Source organism: Panthera leo, chromosome B3 (genome assembly GCF_018350215.1).
Source record: "Panthera leo isolate Ple1 chromosome B3, P.leo_Ple1_pat1.1, whole genome shotgun sequence".
Lineage (NCBI taxonomy): Eukaryota > Metazoa > Chordata > Mammalia > Carnivora > Felidae > Panthera > Panthera leo.
The window spans coordinates 134,454,476-134,476,300 of record NC_056684.1 but is presented as its reverse complement, the minus strand read 5'-3'; the positions used below and the strand labels follow the sequence as shown (position 1 = coordinate 134,476,300).

At 39.6% G+C, this 21,825-nt stretch overlaps 1 protein-coding gene across 2 annotated transcripts in view; it reads left to right on the top strand.

Moving 5' to 3' along the window:
* The window catches only part of TRIP11 (thyroid hormone receptor interactor 11), a 61,823-nt gene that overhangs the window by 27,827 nt on the left and 12,171 nt on the right, over positions 1-21,825 (top strand). For both annotated transcript variants that reach the window (XM_042944113.1, XM_042944112.1), the window contains exons 10-16: positions 612-824; positions 1,359-4,379; positions 5,262-5,402; positions 6,668-6,861; positions 10,741-10,904; positions 12,163-12,266; positions 16,827-16,926. In XM_042944113.1, the coding sequence (XP_042800047.1) occupies positions 612-824; positions 1,359-4,379; positions 5,262-5,402; positions 6,668-6,861; positions 10,741-10,904; positions 12,163-12,266; positions 16,827-16,926 (3,937 nt within the window). The remainder of the gene's footprint in view (positions 1-611; positions 825-1,358; positions 4,380-5,261; positions 5,403-6,667; positions 6,862-10,740; positions 10,905-12,162; positions 12,267-16,826; positions 16,927-21,825) is intronic.

Genomic DNA, 21,825 nt, shown 5'->3' with positions numbered 1-21,825 from the left:
GGAAATTCCTTTTGTGAGGGAAAAGAAGCCTTTTGTGTTCTAATTAGAGAGGACAAACTTTAGAACGAATGAGCATTGAATTTTATAGATGTTTATGTAGTTTGTGGCTATTGGTGATTGGCCGCTAGGGGAAGGAAGTGCAGAGGCCCAGAAGATGTGGGACGTTTTAAAAACTGTGTGTGGTGGGAGGGAAGGAGCAGACAGAAGAGAAGACAGCAGTGGGGGGTGGAATCAGAAAGGCTCCCAAATGGGAAAGTTTTTGGGTAAAGAGGAAGCCGGAACTAGAAACTTAAACAGCCATTCCATCTTGTCCGATGTTATTTCTGATCTTCTAGAAATATTGGCCTGAAGGTGCACGTAAAATTGCACGTGAGGGAAGTCTGGTTTGTTGAATTTTCTATATCATTGCTGAAGTGTTATTCAGTAATGTTTCTGACACAGGCATCTGGGAATAGATTCCCAAGGGGTGTGTGTACGTGCGCGTGCGCGCGTGTATGTAGATAGGTAGAGATAGATATAGACATAGATATAGATGCATAGATAGAAGTAATCTTTTGGTGTTTTCTTCCAACTGACAGTGTATGTTGTTTTTTCCCTTCTTGTCATTTCAGGAAGAACTTCAGGCATCACTTCTAAAATTGAACAATGAATATGAAGTAATTAAAAGTACAACTGGAAGAGACATGGATTTGGATTCCACATTACACAATTTAAGGCTGACTTTGGAGGCAAAAGAACGGGAACTGAGTCAGAGTCTTACCGAGAAGGAAACACTGCTAGCTGAGCTAGAGGAATTAGACAGACAGAACCAAGAAGCCACACAGGTACATGATGTTAGAAACAATGTGGCAGCACATTGTTCTCAGTAGCCTGAACACGGGGGTAACAGGCAAAACCGATGGGTGTGATTTAAATTTGTGATTTAATCGGTATTTTGCTTCATTGATAATCTAGCCATAGCGGTTGGCGAACTTTTTCTGGAAAGGGTTAGATAGTGAATATTTTTGGTGTTGCAGGCCATTTAGTGCTCTCAGTCGTGCTCCACTCTGCCCTTGTGGTATGTAAGCAATGAATGTGGCTGTGTTTCAGTAAGACTTGATTTACAAAACCACGTGACAGGCCTGATTTGGGCCCTGGGCTGTAGTTGATTGACTCCTGCTTCAGCGTTTTAAGAGTTGAAGATGAACAACATATACCATTTATCTTTGTTGAGATTCTTTTAAAAAGTATTGTTTTAAGAAGGATTAGAGATATCTGAAGATTATTCTTCTATTATTTATGACATTTTACAAAGTTTTCTTCAGGTGACTAAAATGAGAGAACGCCGTAACGTTACCATGCAAATTATTTTTTTTCAGCACTTGATTCTGATAAAAGATCAGCTGTCAAAACAACAAAATGAGGAAGACAACATCATTAGTAAACTGAAAAAAGATCTAAATGATGAAAAAAAGAGAGTCCATCAACTTGAAGATGACAAAAGGAACATGACTAAAGAGTTGGATGTGCAGAAAGAAAAGTTAGTTCAAAGTGAACTGGTCCTGAATGATCTGCATTTAGCCAAGCAGAAGCTTGAGGATAAAGTAGAAGATTTAGTAGATCAGCTAAGTAAATCACAAAAAAGTAATTTAAATATGCAGAAGGAGAACTTTGGACTTAAGGAGCATATTAAACAAAACGAGGAAGAGCTTTCCAGAGTCAGGGATGAGTTAACGCAATCTCTAAATCGAGACTCTGGCAGTGATTTTCAGGTTGACTTACTTAAAGAAAGGGAAGCGGAAGTCAGAAGCTTAAAGCAAAGTCTTTCAGAAATAGAGCAGCTCAATGACAATTTAAACAAAGTTGCCTTTGATCTCAAAATGGAAAACGAAAACTTGGCTTTAGCGTGTGAGGATGTAAGACGTCGGTTGGAGGAATCCATTGCTGGTAGCAATCAGATTTCTCTGGAAAGAAACACTATTGTGGAAGTCCTAAAAATGGAAAAAGGACAGTTAGAAGCAGAATTGAGTCGGGCTGAAGAGAGGCGTTTGGAAGAAGCCAATAAGTATGAGCAGATGATTAAAGAACTGTCAAAGGCACGTGATTGGAGTACCTCTGCTTTACAGCTGGAACAGCAGCAGTTAAGGAAACTCAGTCAAGAGAAAGACTTTGAAATAGCAGAACTCAAAAAGAACCTTGAACAGATGGATACTGATTGTAAGGAAACGAAGGCAGTTTTGTCATCTAGTCTAGAAGAGCAGAAGCAATTGACACAACTTCTAAGCGAGAAGGAAATTTTTATCGAAAAACTTAAAGAAAGAGGTTCAGAGCTTCAGGAGGAATTAGGTAAACATACTGAGGCCTTAAGAAAAAATGAAGTTTTAAAGCAAACCATAGAGGAAAAAGACAGAAGCCTTGGGTCCATGAAAGAAGAAAACAATCATCTGAAAGAGGAACTGGAACGACTCCGGGACCAGCAGAGTCGAGCTGCACCTGTGGCAGAGCCTAAGCCCCTCGATAGCGTCACAGAGCTCGAGTCGGAAGTGTTGCAGCTGAATGTGATAAAGGGTAATCTCGAGGAGGAAATAAAACATCATCAAAAGGTAATTGAAGATCAAAACCAGAGTAAACTGCAGCTGCTTCAGTCTTTAGAGGAGCAGAAGAAGGAAATGGATGAGTTTAAATGCCAGCACGAGCAAATGACTGTCACACACACCCAGCTCTTTTTGGAGAAAGATGAGGAGATTAGGAATTTGCACAAAACAATTGAACAAATCAAAGCCCAGTTGCACGAAGAAAGGCAGGATGTTCAAACAGAGAATTCTGATCTGTTTCAAGAAACCAAAGTACGGAGCCTCAATATAGAAAATGGCGGCGAAAAGCATGATTTATCTAAAGCTGAAACGGAGAGATTAGTGAAAGGAATAAAAGAACGAGAATTGGAGATTAAGCTCCTAAATGAAAAGAACATATCCTTAACGAAACAGATCGATCAGCTGTCCAAAGATGAGGTGGGGAAGCTAACGCAGATCATCCAGCAGAAGGACGTGGAGATACAAGCTCTTCACGCTAGAATTTCTTCGGCTTCCTACACCCAGGATGTCGTTTACCTTCAGCAGCAGCTGCAGGCCTATGCTATGGAGCGGGAGCAAGTATTAGCTGTTTTGAGTGAGAAGACCAGGGAGAATAGCCAGCTGAAAACAGAATACCACAAAATGATGGATATAGTTGCTGCCAAAGAAGCGGCTCTCGTGAAGCTGCAAGATGAAAATAAAAAATTGGCCGCTCGATCTGAAGGTGGTGGTCAAGATATGTTCAGAGAAACCGTGCAGAATTTATCACGTATCATTCGAGAAAAAGACATCGAGATAGATGCCTTGAGTCAGAAATGCCAGACCCTGTTGACGGTTTTACAAACATCCAGCCCTGGTAACGAGGTCGGAGGTGTCAATAGTAACCAGTTCGAGGAGCTCCTACAGGAACGCGACAAATTAAAACAGCAAGTAAAGAAAATGGAAGAGTGGAAACAGCAGGTGATGACCACGGTCCAGAATATGCAGCACGAGTCCGCCCAACTTCAGGAAGAACTGCATCAGCTTCAGGCACAAGTTTTGGTCGACAGCGATAATAATTCCAAGTTACAAGTGGACTACACTGGCCTGATCCAGAGTTACGAACAGAATGAAACCAAACTCAAAAGTTTTGGGCAGGAATTAGCACAAGTTCAGCACAGCATAGGGCAGCTTTGCAACACCAAAGATCTTCTTTTAGGAAAACTTGATATTATTTCGCCTCAGCTGTCCTCGGGATCATCGCTCTCTTCCCAGTCAGCAGAGTCTCTTCGAACAGTCAAGCCCGACCCATCGAGCGAGGCTTCTAAACGAGAGCTGGAAGAACTAAGAAAATCACTGCAGGAAAAAGATGCAACAATTAAAACGCTCCAGGAAAATAATCACAGATTGTCCGATTCGATTGCTGCCTCCTCAGAGCTGGAAAGAAAAGAACACGAACAGACTGATTCGGAAATTAAGCAGCTAAAGGAGAAACAAGATGTTTTACAAAAGTCCCTTAAGGAGAAAGACCTCTTAATCAAAGCCAAAAGCGATCAGTTACTTTCATTGAATGAAAATTTCACTAACAAAGTGAATGAAAATGAACTTTTGAGGCAGGCGGTAACAAACCTGAAGGAGCGGATACTGATTTTAGAAATGGACATTTGTAAACTGAAAGAGGAAAATGAAAAACTAGTAGAAACAACCAGGGAAAAGGAAATGGAGTATCAAGCATTACAGGAGACTAATATGAAGTTTTCCATGATGCTTCGAGAAAAAGAGTTTGAGTGCCATTCAATGAAGGAAAAGGCTCTTGCTTTTGAGCAGCTGCTGAAAGAAAAAGAGCAGGTATGTTGGGGATGGAGTTCTGTAGGAGAGAATTGGGGTGGAGGAGGTGTTCCAGCGGGTCAATTGACTTCATTGATAATTGTCTTTGAAGGGGAATGTGAAGTTGTTGATTGAGAAATACTCGTTTCAAGCTCTTGTGATTCGTTCTAAATACATTTTTCTCAGAGGTACCTGGAGGGTTTCTCCCCCAAATTACTGTGTCTCTCCAAATACGTTTTAGCAACAGGTTAATTTAAATAGGAAAAAAAAAGAGCTTAGTAGCAACTAATACTTTTCTTTAGAAAACAGAACTGTGGAAAGGACTTCCCCATCTCTTCACCGCCAGTGACTCGTGCCTTCTCTAGTGACGGGTGTGTGTGCCCAGTGAATGAGCATACACACACATACTCACCCTCTCTTGAGGGATTTTGGGATCTGGGAACACTTTGTTGTTCACGGGGTAAATTTGAAGAGATCGTATCTTTTGAATTCTTTTAAAAACATTTCTGATAAACTTTTTCTTTCAGAATACCTTGATTATTTGAGAAGTTGCAAAGATAGTAGAGTCCCGTATGCCTCAAACCCGGTTTCCCGTATTTGTTAACATCTTGAGTTACCATGATACATTTGTAACAACTAAGTAACCAATATTGATGTATTCTTACCAACTAAAGTTCATACTTTATTAGAATTTTTTTCCCAAAGTCTTTTTTCTCTTCATGATGCCACCCAGGCACCCCATTATGTCTAGAGTCACGCCTCCTCAGGCCCCTCTAGACGGTGACAGTTTCTCAGACTCTGTTTTTTGATGACCTTGACATGGTTAACTATATTTCAGAACTATTTAATGAAGAAAATGTCTCTGTATTTTTCTTCAAGTGAAAGTTACTTTCTTTCCAAAAGGGCAAGACTGGGGAGTTAAATCAGCTTTTAAATGCAGTTAAGTCGATGCAAGAGAAGACAGTTAAGTTTCAACAGGAGAGAGACCAGGTCATGTTGGCCCTGAAGCAGAAACAAATGGAAAACACTGCTTTACAGAACGAGGTATGCTTTCTCTTTAAGGAAACAGTGATTTAAGCAATAAGCTTAATAACTTTTAAGTAAGAAAAGCAGCCAAAGCAGCATGATTTATCAACTAAAATTAATTTCTCTCTTAGATGATTTCTTTTCTAAGTCTTCCTCTGATGTGCTATGGTCTGATTTTGATCTCCCAGAGTGCATTTTATTTCAGTTTCCAAAAGTGAAAACCATGGCATATCTTGGATATAAAATAAAATTTTTCCATTGGTGCAACCACTGTGGAAAACAGTACGGAGGTTCCTCAAAAAGCTAAAAATAGAAATACCATACAATCCAGTAGTCCACTACTGGTTACTTACCCAAAGAAAATGAAAACACAAATTCAGAGAAGATACATGCACCCTTATGTTTATTGCAGCATTATTTACAATAGCCAAGGTACGGAAGCAGCCCTAGTGTATCCACCGATAGATGAGTGGATAAAGAAGGTGTGATACAACGCACACACACACACGCACACACACACACACACACACACACACACACAGTTGAATATTACCCATAAAAAGGAATGTGATCTTGATATTTGCAACAATGTGGGTGGACCTAGAGAGTATAATGATAAGAGAAATAGGTCAGATGCAGAAAAGAAAGTACCATGTGATTTCACTTATGTAGAATCAAAAAAACAAAGCAGTGAAACAGAGTCATAAATATGGGAAACAAACTGGTCATTTTTAGAGGGGAGGGACGAATTAGGTGAAGTGGATTAAGAGGTAAAATTTTCTAGTTGTAAATAAGTCACAGGGATGTAAAATACATCATAGGGAGTATTGTCAATAATATTGTAACGTATGGTGTCAGATAAGTACACTTACGGTGAGCAGAGTAGAATGTAGAGTTGTTGAATCGCTGTATTATACACTTGAAACTAGTAGAACATTGTTAAATACACTTCAGTGTAAAAAAATTAAAGATTTCTCACCCAAAAGGTATGTAAAAATGAGATTTTTACTGAAAAGGTGATCTGTCACAAAGAACCCAGTACTTTGCACAATTCCATTTCCATTATAGCCACAGGGGATGAGATCTTACAAAGTAAAACTTCCAGATGAGTATTCAAGGTGAATTTAGACTTTTTTCTAATACAAATACATCTTACAGTATGAGAAATTAGCATATAGTTGATAGACTTCAGTAATGGGCAGAAGATCTGATAACAAAGTGGCTTGTAGAGGGGAAAGGGGAACATTTTATAGAAGAAAAATAAAGACATGTCCTCTGCCTAGGTTCACCATTTACGCGACAAAGAATTACGCTTAAACCAGGAGCTAGAGAGATTGCGTAACCATCTTTTAGAATCAGAGGATTCTTACACCCGTGAAGCTTTGGCTGCAGAAGATAGAGAGGCCAAACTGAGAAAAAAAGTCACAGTATTGGAGGAAAAGCTAGTTTCATCTTCTAATGCGATGGAAAATGCAAGGTAACTTTTCCCCTTCATAGCACTCACGTTAACTGAACACTTCTTGAGCGTCAGGGTTAGTAAGCATTTTCCCTAGCTTACTTAATTTTGTTCTTACAGAGTCATTATCTCCATTTTACAGATGAAGATACAGAGGGTAGAGAGGTTTAGTAACCTGCCCAAGGTCAGGCTCAGAGTATGTGTGTGGGTTTTACACTAAGGTGTGGAACTCTTGACCGTATCTGGCATTCAGACAGCTCTCTCTGAATCTTTCTTTCCCCCCTTTTTTTTTAAAAAAAAAACAAAAAACCAAAACATTTTATTTTTTTTATCATGATAAGTGTACTAGCTCTCTCTGAATCTAACTGTTGAGATAATTGCCTCTCATCATTTTAGGAGTTTAGACTTAAATTCTGACTGATTTTAATTAGCTTTGTCAGGCTCCCAAAGAACTAATTTGATTTGTGTGATTCTATTCTTAATCAAATGATCTAAGGTTGAGCAGATTTTGGATATTAGAAGGGAGAGAGTGAAAGAAGTAGCAAGGTGAAGAAGTAGGTCAGTATGAATTAACTCTTGGTTTGTTAGAAATTTTCAGTTACTAGGTCCCTCCGTACTTCTATTTTTATCCAAAATTTTATTTTTGCTAGAATGCCGTTTATTATAAAAGGTTTTAACTCAGAAGCTGCCAGGTGGAAGAGATCTGTAGGGTAAGGCCTGGTTTCTCTTGGGAGAGACCTTCTAGCTCTCTCCCAACAAGCACCTCTCTCCACATCTCCCACCGCTCATCAGCCCTCTCTTTGTGAGTTTTTACGGAGGCCTCATTACATCCGCATGATTGATTCCCTGCTTAACATATTTTTAAATGTTCTTTCTCTCAATGAGGTGTGTTGTTTTTTTTTTTTCCTGCTTATTACCAAAACATATTTTCCACTTCAGGGAAATTTCATAAACCAAAAAGATCATAAAGTCACAGTCCCACCCACCCAGAGATCATCCTTTTTTTATGCTTTCGCATGCTTCTTGTACATGTATGTACATATTATATATGTATTTTTAAAACAAACTTGAGATCATACTATTCATACTGTTTTGTAACCTTTGCACTTAATAATATGAGTTAAACCTTGTTTCACAAAGCACATGTTTCTGCAGTACCATTTTATGGCTACATCGTATACCATTATTTGGATTTTCCATAATTTCTTTAATCCAGTCATTTATTATTGGACAATTAGAAATGTTTCAACTTTTCAAAATTACTAAGAGTGCTGCCATGATATCCCAAGATAGGTATTTTTGTGTCGATGACAAATGAGTTCTTTAGCATAGATTTTGAGAACTGGCAGTTCTGGTTCAAAGGGCGTTTTTAAAGTTTTTGAGATGTACTGGCAAATAATCTTCCAGAAAATCATGTCCATGTATATTTCCATTAGTGGTAAATACATCTTTCTTTCTTTTTTTTTTTTTTTTTTTTTTTTTTACTGTGTATGATGCTGAGGGAGATCTAAGGAGATCATAGATTACCTCTGTCTGCGAAGAGATTGTAGGCCAGTAGAGGAAACACTTTGAGACGAACTCCCCACCTTTGCAGGGAATACTATTGTACCTTTAGTTTCAGAAAGACTTACTTCAGATGAGAACTAAAACAATGAGTGAACATTTGTGCATGTGTTTCACATTGGCAGAAATGGGAAAACATCCTCAGACTATAAAATTGATAATCTTTGCATTTTCGGGCCCTTATTTTTCTCTAATAGTTTTGAGGGCATGTGGGTGGCTCAGTCAGTTAAGTGTCTGGCTCTTGATTTCGGCTCAGGTCATGACCTCACAGGTTGTAAAATTAAGTCCCCCCCATTGGGCTCTGCACTGGGCATGGAGCCTGCTTAGGATTGTCTCTCCCTCAGGGCTCCTGGGTGGCTCAGTCGGTTAAGCATCTGACTTCAGCTCAGGTCACGATCTCATGGTTTGTAAGTTCGGGACCCATGTCGGGTTCAGAGCCTGGAACCTGCTTCGGATTCTGTCTCCCTGTCTCTCTCTGCCTCTCCCCTACTCACGCACACACATACATGCGTTCTCTCTCTCTCTTTCTCTCAAAAATAAATATTAAAAAAAAAAGTTCCTGAATGTTTAAAAAAAAAAAAAAAGATTCTCTCTCCCTCTACTGCTTGTGCACGCGCACACTGTCTCTGGGCTATCTGCCACCTTAGCCTAATTCCGCACTGTCATCTCCATGCAGCCAAAGTGTCTCAGTCCTTTAGTTAGGGCTACCGTTTTCCTGTTTCTTCTGCTTTTTCGTTTCATGTTCCTCCACCTGAAGAGCGGGCCTGATTCCTAACCCTTCCGTTAATCCCACCTCTTCAAATAGCATTTCCTTCATGAAAAATGCTTCATTTAGCATCCCACTCCTCCAATTCAAAACCAAACCCTGGTGTGATGTTTTTCTTTTGAATCTGCATAGTGCTTCGTTTGAGTCTTTGGTAGCACGCTTCTATTTTACTTTAGGGTACAGGTAATCGCTGACCCATCTTCTGTCTTCACCCATCCAGTGAAATGTAAGGTCACTGGGAGTAAGGGTGATGCCCTTTATTTTGTACCTTCCCGCAGCATATGTTCTTACATGTAGTTTAATAGATGTTCAGTAGTACTTGTTGAATAAGTGACTCAGATCTATAAACCAGATAGTAGTATTTTGAGCCCTTACCTAACCGTAGTAATACCTGGTATTTGTTAACTTTTTGAGTGACATCATGGCTCATCTCATCCTTAAAATCACTGTTGAGTGATATGCTAACCAGCAACGTTGCCTAAAGTCCAGGAACATCTGAGGGTAGAGTTCAGTCTCCTAATTATTAATTTACTACTCTTCCCACAAGAGGGTGCTGTTGTGTAAAGTTTCTTCAAAGTGAGCTGCCCCTCAGCGGGCTCTAAGGGACTGCTCTTGAATAAGAATTTATTAACTGGATATTAAAAACCCAGGAAAGGCTATTGCAGTGTTTTGTTTTTGTTTTTGTTTTTTTTTTGTAATCATTATACGTCAAGGAAGTACATCAACGACCTAAGCCTGGGCAGGCGCTACGTAAATCTCTTCAGAATCTCCGATTGATTATTTGTGGCGGGGGTAGGAGTTGTTTTATTTAACGTAAGGAGAAAGAAAGACGATAGTAAAGGGAATTAACTCGTAATCAGGAAATTTTGTCAATGGGATAGCCTTTGAGAAGTTGTGAGTTCACCATAAGTGCAAGTGTCAAAAGCCAAGGAGGTGTCAGAATCCATCGCTTGTTGGGTTGGAAGCTGGTCAAAATAACTTCCAAGGCCCCCTGCAACTTACAATTTTATGGTAAATTACATCTTAGGGTTTTAGCCTGGAAACATGAAAGTTGCAGGCTATTTGCAAATTCTTATTATGCTGGTGTTTCTTGCTTAGTCCAGCTTATTTGTACATTTTTATTATACTGACGCTTCTTGTTGAGTCCAGCTTCTAATCTTTAAAATGACTGCCATTTGTTCAGAGTCATCTTCATGGGAAGAATGAGTGAATTAACAAAACAGGGAGAACAAAGATCAGAGGGACTCTTCGAGTTTCTTTGAAATCTAACATGAGTTTAATGCAATAAGATGTAAGAAGGGTCAGATTCATAGAGGCAAAGTGGAATGATCGCTGCTGGGAGTGGAGAGTTATTGTTTAACGGATGTGGAGCGTCCCCTGGGGAAATGAAGCTCTAGAGCTGGTGGTGGTGATGGTTGCCTAACAGTGCGAATATACTTAGTGCCACTGAACTGCACATTTAAAAATGGTTAAAATGGAGGCACTTGGGTGGCTCGGTTGGAAGTAGGGAAGATGTTTTATGTGGTTCAAGTAAACAGAAACGACTTGACTTGTATGCTTTTTGTTTGAAGCCATCACGCCAGTTTGCAGGTAGAGTCCTTGCAGGAGCAGCTGAATGTGGTCTCCAAGCAAAGGGACGAAACCGCCCTGCAGCTGTCTGTCTCTCGGGAGCAAGTGAAGCAGTACGCCCTGTCGCTCTCCAACCTGCAGATGGTGCTAGAGCATTTCCAGCAAGGTGAGTGGTGCGGTCAGGCTTTCAGTGAAGATAAATTATTGTAGTTACTGGGAATTTGGGCTTATTTTGGTGCTATTTTAAAATAGGCGTGGGGAAGTCTTTGAAAGGTTACCCACTTGGAGGAGGAAAAAATAAGTAGCCGTCAACAAGTCAACGTAGACTTTTTACGGTTAGGCCTGGAGAACATGAACTCCATGTGGTAATTATTAAAAACATGTTTTGGTATCATATGATCCGTGAAGGTGAGAGTTGGGGAAGGATGAAGTCACATAGAAGGGATGATCATGTGATGAAGAAAGGATCACTAGAAACAGTGCTTAAGCTTTGAAATACTGGTCAGAGGTTGAATATGCTTCAGAGAATTAATCATTGGGAATCACTGTCCTTCGAATATTGATTAGCTTGTTCTCGGTTATTCATCTCGACTTTGAGGTAACTACAGTTTCTAGTCCGGGTGGAAGATACTTTTCTGGAGACACGGTAGCTATGAGCAGAGAGCAGTTTTATGCTGATAACCAAATATGCTTTTTCATATCTACCCACCATCCTCAAATGTACCTCCTTTAGGTCCTTCATTGTACCCATCCGTTTGTTTATTCATACACTCAGCAGTGATGGGCAGTGAATTAACTGCTAGTGAGAGGCAGGTGATTAGGGGATATGAGGCTTATGAAGTAACAGGCGTTACAATTTTGTGCCTAAGTACAGCTTTAAATTCATACATATGTAGATCTTCAGGCTTACTCATGGTTGAAATCTCGAATTTTAAAGTAAGGAGTATCTAGGCCGGCTATACCTAAGTAGAATGGACATGTGTACAGAGTTATATGGCCATAGAGAAGGCTTTGCCAAGGAGAGGATATTTGAGTGGCGTTCTGAAAAGAGGGAAGAGTTTGCATGATGGACAAAGTGGAGAAGGATTTATGGCAGAGTAAAAACTAGGGCATATATAATTTTCTTGTTGAGACATTTGAACTGTTTTTGTTGAACTGTTAAAATTGCATGTGGTTTGGGGGCACCTGGGTGGCTCAGTCGGTTAATCGTTTGCCTTCAGCTCTGGTCATGATGTCACGGTTCATGAGTTCAAGCCTCGCGTTGGCTTCTCCGCCGTCAGCACGGAGCCCACTTCAAATTCTCTGTCACGCTCTCTCAAAGATAAATAAAAATATATATGTTAAAAAAAACTTTTCAAGTGGTTTAAAATGCTAATTTTATCACATAATTGCCAAATACTAATGTAACTTTTTTTTCTCCTTAGAGGAAAAAGCTATGTATTCTGCCGAACTAGAAAAGCACAAACAGCTTGTAGCTGAATGGAAGAAAAAGGCAGAAAATTTAGAAGGAAAACTGATGTCATTACAGGTTGGTCAAAATAATTTTCTATTGTATGTATTATTATTCATGAACAATTGTAGAGTTTTTGTTTTAGAAATAATCTCCTAACAGTTAATCTCCTAAACAGTATGAAGCAGGCTCCATACAATATAAATGTTGTTTGAGTGGCTACTTGTTACCCTATGTTTTGGCCTAATGATGGATGGGCTATTCAGGGTTTTCTCCGTGTGACTTAGAGTTTAGAGGAGACAAAACACATATAAGATGATGGGAATTTTTATTTGTATTTATTTTTACTTGTATTTATTTATTTACGTTTATTTATTTTTGAGAGGGAGAGAGAGAGTGAACATGCAGGGGTGGGGCGGAGAGAGAATCCCAAGCAAGCTCCGTGCACTGTCATTGCAGAGCCTGATGCAGGACTTGAATTCACGAACCATGAGATATGACCTGAGCCGAAGTCAAGAGTCAGATGTTTAACCAACTGAGCCATGCAGGCACCCCAAGATGGTGGAAATTTAAATTTTTTTAGCATAGATGAATGTTTTAGGGGACGCTAAAAAAATTAGTCTACACTTGTAACTATAATTTTCTGTGTTCAACTAGATACATTGAGCACTTTATTTCACATGGATTAAAATAATGTAGATTATCCTTTAGATCTTTTTCTTTTGCAGCATAATCCTTTAAAATGTCTTTTTTTGGGTGCCTGGGTGTCTCAGTCAGTTTAGCATCCGACTCTTGATTTTGGCTCAGGTCACGATCCCAGGGTCGTGGGATTGAGCCCACATTGGGCTCTATTTTGAGTGTGGATAGAGCCTGCTTAAGATTCTGTCTCTCTGTCTCTCTGTCTCTCTCTCTCTCTCTCTCTCTCTCTCTCTTTTTCTTTTTCTCCCTCTGTCCCTCTCACCTGCTCACATGCATGTGTGCATTCTCTAAAATAAAAAAATAACAACAATAAAGTATCTTTATTAGATTTCATATGTACAAGAATCATATATAAAATATAGATAAAATGAACCCCCATGAAGAGAGATGACATGAAAGTGATTTACTTTAAGAATTTAAGGTGAACTTTTCTAAGTTATAAGTAGACTTTGTTGATAGCTGGTGGAAAGTAATAAGATTTGTTTACCTGTTATTAGTAGTAAATATGTTGTTCAGGTCTATTAAATTCCTAATAAAAGAAGACGTAAAGTTTTGAAATTTTTATTAATTACTGAGTGGCTGCAGAAGAGTATTTAGATAATATTTATACAATATAAGAATAGCAATACTGCAGATAACCCCTTGCCACCCGGTAGAAGGAAAGAAATGTTGTCCTTGCAAGTTCCTGATGCATCCTCCATATCTCCTCCCATCATTACTACTTCAGAGAGAACCACTAGTCCAAAACGTTATGCTTAACACCCCTTGTTTTTCTGTATGGTTATCACATATGTTTGCATCTCCATATAGTTCACTGTATGGTTTTGCATAGTTTTGAACTCCGTATAAATGCAATTTTGAAATGTATGTAAATTCAATATATCTGAAAGTTGCTTTTTTTCACTTAGTATTCTATCATATTCATGAGTTTTAGCCATTTTACTGTGTGTTCCTGTGGGTGCATGGCTTATTGTTTTCACTGCCGCATTTATTGCATGAATGTATAATTTATTTACCCATTTTACTGATAAAGGACATTGCCATTATCTGCTATCTTATCTGTATCTTGATTGCGATTGCTGAGTCCTGAGACATGTGTGGGCAGTTTCAACTTTATTCAGTCATGGCAAGTTATTTTCTAAAGCAGTTGTGCTAATGTATTCCTACCAGTGGTGCCGGAGAGTTCTTGTTTTGTGTCATTAGCAACAGTTGGCATTCTCAGTATTTTTAGTTTTTGCCAATGGACTAGGTGGGAAGGGCTGTCCTCCTGTGGTTTTAATTTTTACTTGTCTGACTGCTAATGAAATCAAGCATCTTAAAAAAATTTTTTTTTATTTTTAAGAGAGTGAGCGGGGAAGGGGCAGAGAGAGAGAGAAGCGGGGGGAGGGAGGGAGGGAGACACAGAATCTAAAGCAGGCTCCAGACTCTGAACTGTCACCACAGAGCCTGACACGGGGCTTGAACTCACAAGCTGTGAGATCATAACCTGAGCCGAAGTTGGGCCCTCAACTGACTGAGCCACCCAGGCGTCCCAAAATCAAGCATCTTTTAATATGTTTATTGGCCATTTATGCTTACTTCCTGGTCAGCTCATTAATACATTTAAACAGATATTTTATCTAACACTTTGAGTTGTTTCCAGTGGGTCCAGAGAATCACGTCTCTGATACTGTCAGAAGTCCAGATCTTTTTTTTAAACCAGCTTTATTCGTTTATTTTTTTAAGTTTAAAATGTAACATATACTTAGAAAACGAACAAAAACTATGCAGGAAGTAGTAAAAATAAAAGCTGAAATTAGTGAAATAAAACCCAAACAAATGGTAGATAATACATATACATGAAGTCTAAGTGTTAATTTTAGAAAGAGTCTTAGCATAGTTTTGAGCTTTAATAATTTCTTAAATAGAAATGCTATGGGGTTGAAAAATTATTTGAAGGTTTATTTAAATTTCTTTTATACTAAATTTAGTTTTGTGGATTTCAAATATTAAATTTTTTATTTAACATCTTTAGCTCAGTCCCTCTGTGTATCAGTTAGGGTTCAACCTGAAAAGCAGAACCAGTAGGGGGTGTGGGGTGTGTAACACACCCCCACAGTGATATATGTGATATGTAGAGGTACACACCTATGAGGTTTATTCTAAAGAATTGGCAGTGTGATTATAGGAGTTGGTAGTCACAATGGGAAGATCCCATCACATGCAGGCTGGAACCCACAGGCATAGGCCAAAGGTATTCTCCACAGACGGTCAAGAAAGAACATCACAAGCAGGACAGAACTCCACGGGGAGGGCTGATGTTGCAGTCTACAGCAGGAATTTTTTCTCCTTTTGAGGGAAGGCTCAGCCTTGCTTCAGCTAGCTCAGTCAGGTCCACCCTGATTATTCAGGATAAATGCCTTCCTCAAATTCAGTTGATTAGGGGCTTTGATTACATTTGCAAAATACCTTCACAGCAACATCTAGATTATGTTTGATTGCATAACTGGGGGCTGTCGTCTATCTAAGATGACACATCAAAAACACTGTCCCTCTGATTCAAGATGGTAAAAGTTGACCTGAAATTTACACGGGCGAGTACTCTAGATAGCCAGGAAAATTGTGTGAAACAACAACAGTAAGGAGGGGCTTGCTTACTAAATATCAAATATTGACTAGATGAGTAGAACAGAAGGAGAATCCAGAAATAGAGCTTAGGATACATTTGAGCATTTAAAACCAAGCCCTAAACTAATTTCAACTTCATGGAAACAGGATAGGTTATCCATCTGATACATGACGTTGCCACAGCTGGCTGTCTGTCTGGAAGAAAATAAAATTGGATCCCTATCTTATACCATATACGAAAGTAAATTCCAATTGTATTAAAGCTTGGATTCTCAACTGGGAGTGGTGCTGGAAACCTGGGGCTGTTTTTGGTTGTAACTGACCGGATGGGTCTTCTGGCATTTAGTGGGTGGGGGCCAGGAATGTCAAAAGCACACCTATTGAGAAACACTGTTTGGAAGGTGTAAATATTAAAACAACTTTGCAAGGAAACCTGGAAGACCACATGCAGAGTCTAGGGGCAAGGAGGAGCCTAAGCAAGACTAAAACTCCAGAATCTGTGAAAGCAAAATAGGACATGTTTACTATAGACAGTTTAAACACTTGTACATGGCAAAAGGTATTATGCAGTCAATAGACAAATGACAGATCTGGCAAATAATCCTTGTAGCACTGGTGACAAAGGGTTCACATCTACCCTACAAGGTGCTTTTACAAACAACAAGAGAAAGTTTAGTAGAGAAATGGGCAAGATATGCAAAGAAGTTTTCACAGAAAAGCACCCCTGGGGGAGCCTGGGTCCTCGGTTCAGGTCATGACCTCGCGGTTCATGGGTTTGAGCCCCGCATCAGGTTCCATGCTGATGGTGTGGAGCCTGCTTGGGATTCTGTCTTTCCCTCCACTGCTCGCTCTCTGTCTCTCAAAGCAAATAAACATTAAAAAAATTTTTTAATTAAAAAAAAAAAAACCTGTGAATTTCCTATAAATGGAAAAATGCTCAAATTCACTAGTAGAGAAATAAAAATTAATAAAGTAATGACATGTCATTTTATACTCATCAGGCTTGCAAAAATTAAAAAGACCATTTGTTACGTTTCTTGACTTTTTTTATATCTGCTTTTTGTAGTTTTTATTCTCTTCTTGTCACTTTTTTCCCCCTTTTGTCACCATACTGTCTTTTAGTAGCATCTTACTTACTTACTAAGGGAGCTAGTATTGTGCTGTGAAGTACCAGTTCTGTCTTTGATACTTACTGTGTGAACTTGCCTGAGGTCACAGTGGTACAACTTCATCAGCTGAATAGAAGAGGGTTGATAGACTCTGTCCTCCAGCCGCGTAGTTTGTGAAGTAGTTCTTCCAGGCTGCTTTTTAACCAACTTCTCTCTTCCTCAGGAGCGGTTCGATGAAGCAAATGCTGCGTTGGATTCGGCATCAAGACTTACAGAACAGTTAGATTTAAAGGAAGAACAAATTGAAGAACTTAAAAAGCAAAGTAGGTGTTTTTTCTTTTCCTTTTTTTCCTGGCAACACTAGTGCTGAATCAGGTGTAGTCTTCTCAGAGGCACTGGTGCCGTTGAGTGAGAGCAGCTTCCACTGGGTGTGACCTCTATTTCCATCTCCCTCGACCAGCTTGCTTCAGTTTTAATACAGTCCTCGTGAAACCAGAGTCAAAAGTTGGCCTTGCCTGTCCAGTTAGTTTTCCTGGATGTTGAGGCAGTCCAGTTGTGTTGGGTGTCACCCTGTCGGTCATCAAGGGAAATGATTTTACTGACCTGACTTTTTATGGTTAGGCGTCCCTGATCATTCTGTGTTCATCCTACCTAAAGCCATCGGACGTGTTAAGACAGTATTCTCGAGCCAAAGAGTAACTTCTTGTGGACTGAACCTCCGGCCATAACTAGCCTTTTATGATTATGGGTGATGCTTTACAAATAGACACTCATTTATATAATGATGTGATGCTTATAAGATAAGCCCTGCCAGTTCCCTAAGGTGAGTCCTGTGCTTGGGATTGTCAGTTGGGCCTCAAGTAATCAGGGGGTTCCTAATGCTTTGTTGAGTCTAACCGCTGACCAAGTTGGCATCTCATCGTTCAGTCTCTGATTTAAGGGTTCCCGGGGAGTTGAAGCTATTCTAGGGCTGCCTGCAGTAGGTAGTGATCTAAGGTTATCAGAAAGGTGACCGTGGAGCCCAGAAATGTACCACCTTTAGGTATCTGGGTTGGGTGTGGTAGCACCAAGGCACGTAATTAAAGGAATTAAGTACCTCAGAATGTTTTATTAATGTAAAATAGAAATTAGAAATAGGCAAAATTAGGAGGAGATGGCACAGCAGAAAGAGACACTGCCGGCTGACAGAAACAGCGACTCGGCCGCTAAGGAGGCAGGCAGGCAGGAACCACCGAAGCACGGGTACCAAAGGACGAGCCAAGCCAAAGGAAGTTGCCCTAAATCTAACGACAGACAGCAGATGAGAGATTTTTAGGAATATAAAAGACGGGAAGCTACATGATGTGAGGTAGTTGTCCTCAAGATAATGATTTCTGAGGCAAATCACTGCCCAACTGAAAGTCCGGTGTCTGCTCTGTTGAACTTGGCCAGCCTTGGAGCTCTAAATCTCATAGGGGGCAGGGCTGGGCAGCCAGGAAACAATTAAAGATTGAGCATCATGAACATTTTATGTAACATATACTCTGTCACGTTTAGTCTTCTCTTATTTACTCTTCACAAGCAATTGTAAAGTAGGTGATACGAGTTCCATTTTATAAGTCAAAGGAACTGAGATTTGAACCCTTAAACTCTGATCTTTTTGCCCTTGACCAAAGCTCATATCTTTCCATGTTACTTTATTTTGTCTGGTCAGGAAGATGGTTATTTATAGTTTGATTTCTATTTTGTTCTGTATATCTCTGTCTGCTTTAAAGATAGGGCAGCATCCTCTATATTGTGCCCTACATGTTGAAAAGATCGCTCCTATGGGAAGGCCATATTTATTGGGAAAATGCCAGAGCAACTGTAGCATTATCTGAAGACATACGGCCAACCCAGAGAGGACACACTGGGTACCCCAGGGATTGGCCAGAGAACTGACAGCTTAGGGTAGCTCTGGACTAATGGAAGTGAAAAAGCAGTATTCTAAGCCAACTCATTGGTCTGGGACATGCCAGTGCTGTATGGTATGCTTCTGTGTAATATTTAAGGCCACATCCTCTTTTAGGTATCTACCTGAGTCATTTCCAGCAGATGATGGTAAGATTAAAGATTCTGTGACTTACGGTAGTTGCTAAATAGTATGAGTCCCTGTGCTACTTAGGACTTGTTCAGACACTCACTTAAACTCCCAGTAGTAGAATATATCAGGTTCAGATTATATCTGACAAAGCTTGGGTGGCCTCGGTCCCTACTGATGTAAAAAGTTACAGTTACCATGCAGTCATGCAGTGTGAATGTGTAGGAACTTTGGACTCATTTTGTGTGGAGTAAATATTAGCTTCAGGAAAGCTCTGGTTATGCTTGAGGTCAGGCAGGTATTTGAGAGGTCAGGCAGGAGGCCAGTGTAGCACAGACGGGAAGGGGAGTGAAGAGACAGTTCTGTTGTCTCTTTAAGTCATTCTTGCCATTTACATTCTTGCCTCTTCTTAACAGTCTGTTTTCTTTTATTACCTCAGTGCTTAATATTGCTTTTCTATCTGTAAACACAAATGTGATTTTATTTTCTCAAAGCTGCACTCTTGATTTGATAATATAAATAAGACCTTGATTGGCTTGGTTGTTTCAAAAGAATCACTGTATATTTTCTTTCATAGATCATTAAGTACTTTAAATGTTGATTGATGTTGTAATACTGTACTTTATTTTTAACACAAAACTTGGCCAGACAGAGAAAATATTTGCCAGGAGAAACAATTTTGAAAAAGACAGATTGACTTTTGTTGCAAGAAAGTACATAGAGACTTGAATTGTAGAAGCAAAGCATTGTTTTATTTCTAAACATCTGTAGACTGATGATTAGTTGATACGCAGTTTCAACATTTAAACAATATTGGGAAACTCACCTTAAAAGTGGTATTTTACTCAAAATGCTTGGTTATGTTCTTGCTACCAGAGATGAGATGATTCATTCTGGTCAAACATATGAAAAGGGAGCTATTACATATAACACCAGTATGAAAGCAGTAGGTCTTTGATGATTTCAGTCGTTCTTATAGTGCTAGGTACTTGCAACAGTAGGTTGAGGTTCCGGGTATTTGCAGGCCTTGTGTGAAATGTATGAAGGTGCCTTCTCAGGCATTAAGTAATTAATGAGAACCGACGACTTGGCTTCATGTTAGATGCTGTGTGAGATGCTAGATAGGATCCTTTCTTCCAAGGAGTTTAGTTAAGTACCATGTAGCGTAGATACAGAATAGGTTCACAGAGTAAGACAGTGATGTGCTGCAGTGGTCATAAAAGAGTGTGTATTTTCTTCCCTGAGAATCTCATTGAGGGTCAAGGGCATTCTGTGGAGGAAAGGATCTTGAGCAGAGCCCTAAACTAGTAGTAGGGTTTCACCCCCAAAATGTAAGAACTTCTCTCTCCCTTGCCCTCCTTAGTGTGACCCCTTTCTCCATAAAATAACATTGAAAGGAAACCCTATGATCCTATAGGTGCTATATTTTCATAGTTGGCTGGTAGAAGATCTATTGCTTTCCTTCTTTCTATAAATTGTTCTTTCAGCATTTTACCTGCAAGTGTTTTTGTTCAGTACAGTTCCAAAGACTTACTTTGCACACCATCCTGTATTCCTGATTTTCAAACTTACGACACTGGTCCTCTGTGAAGCAAATAGGACGACAGTGTCTTTCATTAACTGTTCTGAACTGATCAGCGTTCAGAATTTCTGTGGAATTGTCAGACACGGGGAAGTGTACCCCTGGGGAAACCTAGACTACAGCTGAGCTATTAAAAGATCTGTGACCTTGCTGTATTTATGGCCAGATTTGACATTTTCCTTCTTTCACTTCTTGTTCTCCACCTTCATCCTTGAGATCAGTTCCTGCTTAAATGAAAAGATGGGATAAAATTGAAGTAGAAAGCACAAAATAGTTCTTGTTTTGATAAGTTATTCAGAAGGATGGTGAATGTTACGATACATGAAGAAAAAGAAGTTTTCATAAGCAATACAAATTTAGATTCTAGCATTGGAAATATCTTCTGGTATGTCTGCCTGTCTATGGCTGCGCCTTAAAGGACCCCATAACTAAGTTTGTTTTGTTGGTGTGTGTTTTTTTAAAACTATCTTTTAGAGCACTTTTAGGTTTACAACAAAATCGAGAGGGAGGTATAGGCATTTCCCATGTAACCGTTTTCCCTCCATTATCAACATCACTCACCGGAACGGTACTTTTTGGGTTTATGTACCAAGGATGAACCTACAGTGACCCGTCATGATCACCCAAAGTCCTCAGTTTACCTTAGGGTTTACTCCCGGTGTTATGTATTCTATGTGTTATATATTCTAAGGGTTTGGGGCAGATGTCTAATGAATTACATCATGATAGTGTCAGAGGATTTGCGCTGCCTTAAAAGTCCTCTGTGCTCTCCACCTGTTCATCTCTTTCCCCCTCCCTCTACCCTCACCTCTGGAAACCGCTGATCTTCTTACTGCCTCCATAGTTTTTGCCTTTTCCAGAACATTATATAGTTGGAAGCAGACAGTATGTAGCCCTTTCGGATTAGCTTCTTTCACTTAGTAATGTGCATTTAAAGTTCCACCGTGTCTTTTCATAGTTTGAGAGCTCATTTCTTTTTAGCGCTGAATGATATTCCATTGTCTGGATGCACCACGGTTTATTTATCCACTCACCCACTGAATGAAGGACATCTTGGTTGTTTCCAAGTTTTAGCCATTATGAATAAAGATGCTATAAAGTTACGAGCGCAGGATTTTGTGTGGATGTAAGTTTTCAGCTCCTTTGTGTAAATACTGAGGAGTGTGGTTGCTGCAGCGTATGGTAAGAGCATGTTTAGTTTTGTTAAGAAAGCGCCAGACTCTTGCAGAGTGGCCTCACCACTTTGCATCCCCGCCTCCTGCTCACTGGCGCCTGCTGTTGTCAGGGTTGCGGCATTTGGCCATTCTGATAGTGTGTGGTGATACCGTGTTATTTTCATTTGCATTTCCCTGAAGACGAATAATGTGGAACATCTTTTCATACGTTTATTTACCATCTATACATCTTCTTTGGTGAGGTTGTCAAGGTTTTTGGTTCATTTAAAAAATTTTTTAGGAAATTTTGGTGACTGCTTTTTAAAAAATGTATAAGTTGAGAATGGAAAATTACAGTGTATAGTTGTGTTTTTTTTTTGAAGGAAATCTAAAAGAATGTATAAAATGAGTCCCAATAAACCTACTG